The following is an 11,406-nucleotide window of genomic DNA, read 5'->3' on the forward strand; positions in this document are numbered from 1 at the left end:
CCGGATTGTCCTCTCTCCGAAGATTCGGATAATGTGTCTGTCACCAACTCCAAAGTGGAGAGTGCAATGAACCATCAGCGCCGAATGGCCTCTATGCGTGACCCCAACTTTACTGAAGAGGCATTCAATGCCTTCAGCTTGGCGGATGCATACATTCGAGCTTCTCGGGATGGGCTTGCTGGAGCCACTTACCAGCTTTCAAAGGACATGCCGGTAAGATCATACTGCGTAGATTTAATAATCATGTACGAGTGGCCCTCAAGACATGAAACAGTTGAGCAACTGATTTTAAGGATCATTGTATAACCAGGTACTCACGGAGAAGAACAACATGCTATCTCAGGAGTTGGAAAATTGTTGGACCCAGTTAACTATTGTTACCGCTAAACTAGAGAAGTCCAAGGAGGCACCGACTCGTAATGTCCCCTCCTGCCTAGAAAATATTATCATGTGCTCGTAATGTTTTTTTTTCAAATAAACACAGTTGTATTTACGATGGCAGGATCGTCGGGTCAGCTAGAAGAGAAACTGAAAGCCACACAAGTGGTTGAAAAACATGCCAAAATGCAAGAGGCCGCTGGTCAGCGTGTACTGACACGGACCAGGAATGAAAAGAACAAGCTACAGGACACCAACACCCAGCTAGGCGAAGAGGTGAAAGTCGTGCGAGCCCAACTGGCGGATGCCTTGAAGGAGAACCGAAAGCTGAGAGGCGGCATATTCAGTATGCTTTTTAACTTACTTCCGCACAGTTTGCTAATGTGAATCCTATCAAGTTTATTGCTGTAGGTGTGCTGACTGGGTGGCCCGAAGAAGAGGTGTCCGGATTTCAAGGTGACCTGCTACAAGAGCTATCGAAGGTGCATTAACGAGCTCGGAAAAGCAATGAGAAACATCACTAAGGCTTTATGGCCAGCCGATTCTCCTCCAGGAAGTATGGAGGAACTCGTCAATTTGTTCAAGGGGGCTCTGTGCCTTTTTGGGCTATGGAAGATATTAGCCTGCCGAGAAGGTGCGCAGGAAGCCTGGGCCATGGTGAAAACATGGTACACCGGACTTGATCCGAATCATATGGCGCGAGTCGGACCTCGAGGATCCGATGGACAGGAAATTCCAGTCAGCTTGGTGTACGACCAAGTGAAGATGGCCGCCAATTTTTCTCAGTAGGATTGTAAAGTAGACAACCTGTTAGAGGGTCTAGAGGAAGAAGAAGTTTTTGAGTCCCAGTAGCAATGTACTTTTATTGACAAACATGTCTCCTGCCAAATTTCTAAAAATGCTTGTCATGGTAGACTTTCTGCATTGACCTCTGAAAACCTTAGGTTTGGAGTGTTTTCGAATACTATACCGTAGGTAAACACCAAAGTATGATTCGAAAACAGGCAGTCCGGTCATAGTTGATTCAACAGACAAGTTGTGTCAGCGTCCTGGGAATGGGGGTACCCAGACTTGCCTGCCTGTGCCCCAGGGCATGGCTCCACCAACAGCCTGGTACGGCCCATCTTCATGAGCAACCACTCAAGACCCTCGCGAGGGGCCAAGCTTCGTGAGGCGGACGACACTAAGACCTCCTCTAGGGCCGCCTCGCTAGGCTGGCTCCCGAGGAACGGAGATATCTATGCAAGGGGCACCTCGCGAGGTCCGCATGACATAATCCATGACGACCGAAGCCAGGCGGGCGCCAGCGGGCGTAGAGTGCCAGTTTCCTCTTTGGAGCTAAGGAAGCAGGCGCAGGCGAGGAGCCCCGAGGCATCACGCAAAGGTTGCCATATTGGTGCCACAAGACCAAGACCAGCAGGACGGCAGGACAGAGGCCATCGCGGAGCCCACGGCGGTGTCACCACGAGAGCCTTTGGCAGGCAAAGACCACCTTTCGTCAGGATAACTTGTATTGGTTGCCCCCTCCGAAATTGGCCGTTGTGGGATCCCTTCCCGCCTAAACATTTGGGAAGAGGAGCAGGGCCTCTATAAATAGGACTAGCCACCACCGTGCTCAAGCATGGACTCATGTAGGACGGATCTTTAGGACCACCCTCAAGGACACCAGCTCATCGAGCTCAAAAACACCTCTCCTTAGGAGGCTGTTCATCCACTGTATTAGTACATCCTTAGCCCACGAGGCAATCCACCATACCACACTAGAGTAGCATATTACACCACAATGGTGTCCCGAACCAGTATAAACTCTCGTGTCGGCGAACCAAGTGGGCAGGCGTCACTCCTCCAATTAGGTCGGCGGGCTCCTGCGGATTTACAGTGGGCGTCTGGGCCTTCACCCTCGCTCTACGACAGGTGCGGTGGACGCATAAGTTCAAACCAGAGATGCCGCCCCGCTACGATGGCGCGACAGATCCAGTGGCCTTCCAGCAGGCGTACGAGGAGGCCGTTCTCGAAGCCGGAGGCGACGGCCAGGTCATGGCCAACTTGTTCCCCCTGGCCTTAGCCAGTGTTCCACGCACTTGGCTGCTCAGTCTACCAGCATCCTCGGTAGCCTCCTAGGAGGAGGTGCGCGGTCTCTTCGTCGCGCGCTTCGCGGCACAGGCACCCCCCACCGTAGCAGCCCTCCTTGCTGGTTCGCGGGCACCACCCACTGGTCGCCACATCAAGCAGTTCATCCACCAAGTGGGCACTGCCCGCGTGCAGCAGGGGGCTCCCCCAGGTTGGGCGGCGCCCCAGGCCGACCTCACCTACAGCTCAGAAGACCACCCAGCCATCACCGCGGGCTCGGGCACACTCCCAATGCTCTGCACACCCACCATCTACAATGTGGTTGTGACCAAGACCCTCATCGACGGTGGAGCCGGCCTCAACATGCTCTCCGTGGAAGCTTTCGGGTTGCTTCACGTACCATACGGCTGGCTGCGCCCCACCAAGCCTTTCTTTGGAGTCAGCGTCGGCTCCACCAGCCCCCTGGGGCAAATACACCTCCCGGTCACCTTTGGTACCCACGACAACTACCGCACCAAGCTCATCGACTTCGACATCGCTCACATCGGCCTCCCATGCAACGCCATCCTCGGGTACCCTGCCCTGGCTCAGTTCATGGCAACGATCCATCCAGCCTACAACCTCATGAAGGTGCCAGGGAGCAGCGGTGTTCTCACCGTGGCTAGGGACACCAAGGAAGCCCTGACGGCTCTCAAGCTCGCCTTTAGGGCCGCCGCGGCAGCACGCCCAGCCGACGGAGCCACCCCAGGCGCTAAGGGGGTTGCGCCAGCAAAAAAGAAGTAGTTGTTCACTCAAGATCGGGCTGAAACCAAGCAAGTACCATTCGATCCCAACCAAGAAGAGGCACTAGTGAGATTCCTGCATGCGAACAAGGAGGTATTCTCCTGGGAACCCAAGCAGCTGGTGGGGGTCCCAAGGGGGTAATCGAGCATCACTTAAGGGTATGCCCCAATGTGCGCCCTGTGAAGCAGAAGGCGCGACGACAGTCCACGGAGAAGCAGTCATTCATCGTCCAGGAAACCCGCAAGCTACAGGTTGCGGGTGTCATCTGCGAGGTCCGGTACCCAGAGTGGCTGGCGAACTCCATCGTTGTGCCCAAGAAAGGCAGGGAGGAATGTATGTGCATCGACTTCACCAACCTCAACAAAGCCTGCCCTCGGGACCCATTCCCACTTCCGCGCATCGACCAGATCGTCGACTCCACCACCGAGTGCGACATGTTGTGTTTTCTAGATGCCTTCTCGGCTTATCACCAGATCAAGATGGCGGTGGAGGACGTAGAGAAGACGGCTGAGGGAATCCTGGATTAGGGGGTATCCGGACAGCCGGATTATGACCTTTGGCTGGACTGTTGGACTATGAAGATACAAGATTGAAGACTTCATCCCATGTCCGGATGGGACTCTACTTGGCATGGAAGGCAAGCTAGGCAATACGGACATGTATATCTCCTCCTTTGTAACCGACCTTGTGTAACCCTAGCCCCCTCCGGTGTCTATATAAACTGGAGGGTTTTAGTCTGTAGGACAACATGCAATCATTCCATAGGCTAGCTTCTATGGTTTAGCCTCTCCGATCTCGTGGTAGATCAACTCTTATACTAGTCATATTATCAAGAATAATCAAGCAGGACGTAGGGTTTTACCTCCATCAAGAGGGCCCGAACCTGGGTAAAACATCGTGTCCCCTGCCTCCTGTTACCATCCTCCTTAGACGCACATTTCGGGACCCCCTACCCGAGATCCGCCGGGTTTAACACCGACATTGGTGCTTTCATTGAGAATTCCACTGTGTCGTCGCCGTAAGGAAGGATGCCTCGTCTCGTTGTCAAAAACAACATTACCGCCGGGGGAACCCTGGCTGTCGGCTAGACTCTCCGGCTTAGCAGTTTCATCATGACGGCCCGTTCGGCCGCTGCACCGACGATGACTTCTCGGGTCATCAAAAACAGCCTCCACGTCGGCTCGGAATTCGCCGAGCAGATGGATCCAATGCAGCTCTCTTCCCTAAACGAGCTCTTGGATCGCATCGCCACCTTGGGAGTCGCTACGGACTATGATCGGATTGGGCTTAAACCCGATCAAAGGGAGATTAACTCTCCACCGGTCACCCATCATGTTGCGGTGGTGGAGGAACAATGCGGCGATTCTTCCTCTATCTTGAAGACTAACTATGTCCGGATTCCTGATCTCTCCGAGCCGGATACCCATTTATGGGAGTACATCACCCAAGCCCTGAACCTAGAGTCAGTCAGCGGGCCAGACTCATCGGGCAACATCCCGGGATCCGAACTTCCAAGATCGGAAACTCCTCGGCCCCTGGGTCTCAGATCGGGTAGGGGTTCGGATTCAAACCCACCCACCCACCTAGACATAAACAATCTTTCCCACATCACGCAAGAGCCCCATGAAATAGTACATCATTATTGGGCCAGATTCCTCCTTGTGATGAACAAGGTTAAGGACTGCCACGAGGAAGACGCAGTCTCACTTTTCTGCAATAACTGTACGGACAAGGGAATCCTTAACGCCATAAGTCGCCATGACATAGCAAGCTTCGCCGACTTGGCGTCCATAGTACGAAAGTACTCAGCGATGGAAAGTGCCTGGAAAACTGAAACGAATTTTGGGATATGCCGGCTCCGAATATACACCCAATCCGAAGTAAAAGGGTGCACTATCATAAGACACCCGAGTTAATTACAAAGAAGCAAAAACTCTATACAGGGCGTGGAACCGTATTGGAGGGATGGCTCAATGGACCTTGCAAAATTCATAGTACAGCGGATACCATACCAACACACAGCCTTATAGCATGTTGGATACTACGGCAGGTTGCCAAAAGCGGCGAGGATCTTCTCATCCCAGATGCCACAGAGCACCCTCCCAGGGATAACAATACGGTATTGACAGTCTTTGAGACCTTCGCATCAAATAATAGGTGCAAGCGAACACTCCGCAGCATTGCCGAAATCTACCATGTGGCAGCAATAAATCCATGGAGTGACACGGGTATTACCTTCAATGCCAGTGACGAACCTAAATTCCGAACAGCCCGAGCACCAGCTGCACTGGTCCTCAGTCCAATCGTGGACGGCTTTCAACTCACCAAAGTACGCATGGATGGCGGCAGTGGATTAAACCTCATTTATGAGGAAACTCTTCAAAAAATGGAAACAGATTGGAACCGCATTGAGCAAAGTAGCACAACCTTTAGAGGAATCATCACCCAATCGGGAAGCATGCTGCGCTGGGAAAATCACACTAGATGTGGTATTCGGCACGCCGGAGAACTATAGGTCCGAAGAAATTACATTCCAAGTGGCCCCGTTCAGTAGTGGATACCACGCCCTTTTAGGACAGGAGGCGTTCACGTTCTTCCAAGCCATACCCCATTATGGGTACATGAAGCTCAAAATGCCCGGGCCCAACAGAATCATCACTCTCGCTAGCGATCCAGACACAGCACTCTGCGCCGAAAACAAAACAGCTGCATTGGCCCTCGAGGCATTATCTGAAGCCCTTTCGGCCGAGGAATTAACTGCGCTATGCTCCACAGTGGACAGGAACGACGTGATACTTGACAAGAGACCCAAGTCCACCTCTTTTAAACTAGCGGATGAAATAGTCAAATTCCAAGTCCACCCAACGGACCCTACAAAAACAGCCTCCATCGGGGCACAATTAAACCCCGTCGTGGACGCCACACTACGAGAGTTCCTGCATGAGAATTGGGACATATTCGCCTGGCACCCCTCATACATGCCAGGAATCCCATGCAGGCTGGTCGAGCATAGCCCCAATATCCTAAAGGGATTCAAGCCGGTCAAGCAGGCTCTTCGGCGTTTCTCTGAACCTAAGAGACAAGCTACAGGAGAGAAACTAGCCAGGTTATTGGAGGCCGGATTCATTAGAGAAATAAAACACCCGGACTGGCTGGCAAACCTGGTGATGGTACCAAAGAAGGACAAATCCTGGCGCCTATGTGTCGATTTCAAGGACCTCAACAAGGCTTGCCCAAAGGATCCCTTCCCCCTCCCCGCATCGAACAAATTATCGATGCTACCGCAGGACACGAGTCATTGTGTTTCCTCGACGCATACTCCGACTACCACCAAATCAAGATGGCAGAGTCTGACCAAGCCACAATGGCATCTATCACACCATACGGCCCCTTCTGTTTCAACACAATGCCTTTTGGGCTCAAAAACACCGGCGCAACATATCAGCGCATGATTCAGACATGTCTGGAGAAACAGATCGGCAAAATAGTAGAGGCATATGTAGATGATGTGGTCATCAAAACCAAACACATCGACTCTCTAATAGATGACTTGAGGCTCACATTCGACAACCTCCAAACATACGACATCAAGCTCAATCTGGAAAAATGCTTTTTCGGCGTACCAGCTGGAAAGCTCCTGGGCTTCATTGTCTCCTGTAGAGGAATTGAAGCTAATCCTGCCAAAATCCGAGCTTTGTCACAGTTGGCTACCCCAACAGACCTCAAACAAATCTAGAAATTAACTGGATGTGTGGCGGCTCTAATCCGCTTTATCTCCCTCTTAGGAGAAAAGGCATTACCCCTTTATCGCCTCCTTCAGCGCGCCGAACACTTCGAGTGGATGGACGCTGCCATAGCAGGATTGGAAGAAATAAAAGCCATACTGGCAACCATACCAATCCTGGCCGTGCCAAACATTGGCGAACCAATGCTGTTATCCATTGCGGCAACTCATCAGGTTGTAAGCGCAGTGCTCGTCGTTGATCGAGAAGCGGGCGGGCATAAATTCCTCTTCAAAAGCCAGTATATTATGTATCCATCGTCCTCACTCCATGCAAATCACGGTACCCACATTATCAAAAGATAGCCTATGCGGTATTCATGGCATCCCGGAAGCTGCGACACTAGTTTCAAGAGTGTTCGATCACAGTAGGCTCGGAAGTGCCACTCAATGATATTATAAACAACCGCGACGCCACGGGCCGGATTGCCAAATGGGCCATCGAGCTCCTCCCGTTCGACGTAACATACAAACCTTGGCGAGCCATTAAATCGCAAGTATTGGCCGACTTTGTCACCGAATGGACAGAAGCCGAACTCCCTAAAGAGTACGGCGCATACTCCAATTGGATCATGCACTTCGACGGCTCCAAAATGCAGGCTGGTCTGGGGGCTGGCGTCGTCCTGACGTCCCCAACCGGAGATAGAGTGCAATACGTACTGCAAATACTGTATACAGACTCCAACAACGCAGCCAAATACGAAGCCCTGTTACATCGTCTTCGGATGGCAGTTTCCATGGGCATTCAACGCCTGGAGGTGCGTGGGGATTTGAACCTCGCAATATCCCAAATAAATGTAGACTACGATGCCAAGAATCTGAAGATGGTGGCCTATCGAAACGCCATCCTAGAGAAGTCAGCTCGGTTCGAGGGGCTCGAATTTCACCATGTGGCCCGGGAAAACAATCAGGCGCCGGATATCCTCGCCCGCATCAGCACAAAACGCGATGCGGTCCCCCCCAACATATTTTTGGAGAAGTTGTTTAAACCATCCGTGGTATACATGGGAAGGGGACACCGGTAACAATAGTCCGGACCCGACCACAATGCCCGATACCGAACACTCTGACATAATCGGTGGCTCTACCACCGAAATAACACCTTCAGCCCACGTCATAATGGCCATTATTGCCCTGTGAACAGAACCATTCTTGGCCTACCTAACTAGGCAGGAACTTCCTGAGGACCAAAATGAGGCACGCTTCATAGTGCGGCGATCTAAAGCCTACAGTGTCCACGAGGGAGAGCTGTACAAAAAAAGCACTACCGGAGTCCTTCAAAGGTGCATCTTCGAAGAGGAAGGTCGGAAGATTTTGGCAAAAATTCACGCCAGACTCGGCGGCCACCACGCCGCAGGCCGGGCCCTTGTAAGCAAGGCCTTTCGTACAGGGTTTTATTGGCCGACGGCCCGGGCAGACGCACAGGACTTGGTCTAACGGTGCGCCGGTTGCTAGATTTTTGCAAACCAAAGCCACATGCCACCCATCGCCCTCCAAACAATCCCCATTACCTCACCCTTCACGGTCTGGGGGCTTGACATGGGTGGACCCCTTAAAGGGGGAACCCATAAGAAAAAATACTTACTGGTCATGGTGGATAAATTCACCAAATGGATAGAAGCCGAACCTGTTAAAACAGCCGAATCCGGACCGGTGATAGACTTCATATCCGGGGTTGTACACTGTTATGGCGTCCCCCACGGCATCATCACTGAAAATGGCACAAACTTCACGGCCGACGAGGTAAAACTCTGGTGCAGCAACATGGGCATCAAGCTCGATTATGCTTCCATCTATCACCCACAAACCAACGGCCTAGATGAGCGAGCGAATGGTCTTATCATGATCTGCATTAAACCAAGATTAGTGCGGTCCTTAAAGGAGTCTAACACGCACTGGGTAGAGGAGATCGACTCCATACTCTGGGGGCTGCGGACCACGCCGAATCGTACCACCGGATATACACCCTTCTTTATGGTGTACGGCGCAGAGGCAGTTCTGCCCTGCGACATAATTCATGACTCACCTCGAGTGCGCATGTACAAAGAAAAAGAAGCCGAGCTCGATCGACAGGACAGTTTGGACACCCTGGAGGAGGAGCGAGATGTGGCAAAAGCCCGTTCTGCATTCTATCAGCAACAGGCTCGCAGATACCAAAGCAGAGAAGTACGGGCCAAAACTTATAACGTTGGCGAGTTAGTTCTACGCCTGTCGGAGAAGAAAAAGTCCAAGATCGAGCCCAAATGGGAAGGTCCCTTCATTATTGACCAAGTTCTGACTGGTGGAGCGTACCGTCTGCGGGATGCATCGAATAATCGACTTGAGCCGAACCCATGGAACGAAGCCAGGCTCCGAAGATTCTACGCCTAGCGTCGGACTCTATGTTCGTCCCCTTCCTCTGTCCAGTTTTTGCATATACATTATCTGTCTTTTTTCTCTTTCTTTCTTTTTTTATTCTTTCTCAAGGACATCAAGGGCCAACTTGTCACTACTAGGGAAAACCCTAGTAGTAGTGCGGGTTTTGAGGCTAGCAGCAGCGCGGGTGGTCGCACTACTAATAAGGTGCTACAGCTAACTTATAGTAGTAGCGCGGTCCTTACCCGCGCTACTACTATTGATGATATCAGCAGCGCTTTTTATGAATGCGCTACTATTACTTAGCTGTAGCAATTTCGCAGTCCCTCGCTACTGCTATATCTTCCATCATTTTCCCCCGTACCCCTTTCCCTTTCAGTTTCCCTTTCAGATACTAGATACTAGGTACTGGTAGTAGATATCAAATTCATAAACCATTACTGGGTAGTACTCCCTTCGTTCCAAATTACTCGTCGTGGTTTTAGTTCAAACCACAACGAGTAATTTGGAACGAAGGGAGTACTAGATAACAATTTCATGCATAGTCAACATGCATCCTCAAGCAATACAAGGTCATATCAATGGTGATCATCATATGTAGTTCTAGATGATATAGCCACACACACACATATGTAGTTCTAGATGATATAGCCACACACATGTATGTAGTTCTAGATGATATCAAAGACAATCACCATCCTCAAGCCTGAGCAGTTGGTGTTCCTGATAGTAATTAGGATGGCCTGTCCAACACGAAGATTCTTGCCATCGAGGAATTTCTTCCACCCAACCGAGTTTAAGTGTGTGCGGCCGTCCGTGTCCACGCGGTAAGTACAGGTTGTGACGGAGCCCCTTGCAGTAAGGCGTAGTCCAGCTGAGCCTTCTTCATCAGGCTTGATACCATAACTCAGAGATATGCTCTTTGCCAATTTATGAATAAGAAAAACATTTCAATTAATAAATAGCCTCGCAAATAAGTACATATGGATTATCTACACTATTAATAGTTTCCTTAGATTCTACACTAATAAGCATGTGATCGAACTCTACACTAAAACATATCATCGAATAGATTCCACACAACATACCATATCATTGGACTGTACACTAAGTATTTCATCGGATAATTTGCATTTGTAAGTATAACATACTATATCATGTCGGTCAACCATGGTATTTGTTAAGCGGGTCACGAATGGCACAACGACAAAGACAGCACGTGGCGGAATTATGTCCCACAGGTTGGACACCTCCTCCTTGCTCAGCCTTGTTCTTTGAGCTACGATGGCTTCATGAAGTGGGTCCTCATCATCTTCATCAAGTGGGCCCTCATTATCTTCATCATCTTCATCATCTTCATCATCTTCGTCATCTTCATCATCTTTCACCAGGTTGAGATAAATGACAGCCAGCTTGGGTCTTTCTGCTCTAAAGGAGAAGTTGATCAACTCACCACCAGTAAGACGCATGCGAGCGATGAAACGGGCCCATCCATCTCCTCCAATCTGTGACATATTGCGTCCTTTCTTAACCTCCATAGTGTACGGCCCCCCAGGAACCTCAAATGTCACAGTGTCTCCTGTCAGCTTGTTGAATTTCAACCTCATATTGCATGGAACAATCTATGTAAAATAAGCAAAATGACACAATGTAGTAATGCCAACACTAAAAATAAAATAGTTATTACATTTCATCTAATTTCTTACCGCCGCATGAAGAAAACCCGGCTGGAAGTAGATGTCGAACAGCTTGCCAGTTGCAAGGCTGCTGGCGCACCTTGACTTGCACAGTCGACATAGTGGTGGTGGTGGTGGCGCCATTTTTCCTAAAGCAATATGAGCAAAGGATTAACGATCCACTTCACAGGAAAGAAAAACAGTAGCATGAGATATTTTTTGTTCTTCCGCGAGAAGCAATTTGATGGACAATTATAATCCTAAGATCTAGTAACATATTAGATGACAAGGTACCACCTACATTTGGCAAAAAGTAACTAAATCAACTAAATGCTAAATGAAAATGTTCTAAATCAACTAAAT

The 11,406-nt window shown here is 50.2% G+C and overlaps 1 protein-coding gene across 1 annotated transcript; it reads right to left on the reverse strand.

Annotated features, from left to right (window-relative positions):
- Positions 1-10,038: 10,038 nt before the first annotated feature.
- Positions 10,039-11,187, reverse strand: LOC147980528 (uncharacterized). Its single transcript, XM_087516904.1, has 3 exons — positions 11,074-11,187; positions 10,520-10,989; positions 10,039-10,300 (listed from the first exon to the last, which is right to left on the reverse strand). Exons 1-3 carry the CDS (start codon positions 11,185-11,187, stop codon positions 10,039-10,041), a joined length of 846 nt encoding a protein of 281 aa, XP_087373030.1.
- Positions 11,188-11,406: the final 219 nt, after the last annotated feature.

This window comes from Triticum urartu, chromosome 3A (genome assembly GCF_056163025.1).
Source record: "Triticum urartu cultivar PI428250 chromosome 3A, HENAU_Tu73, whole genome shotgun sequence".
Taxonomy (NCBI): Eukaryota; Viridiplantae; Streptophyta; class Magnoliopsida; order Poales; family Poaceae; genus Triticum; species Triticum urartu.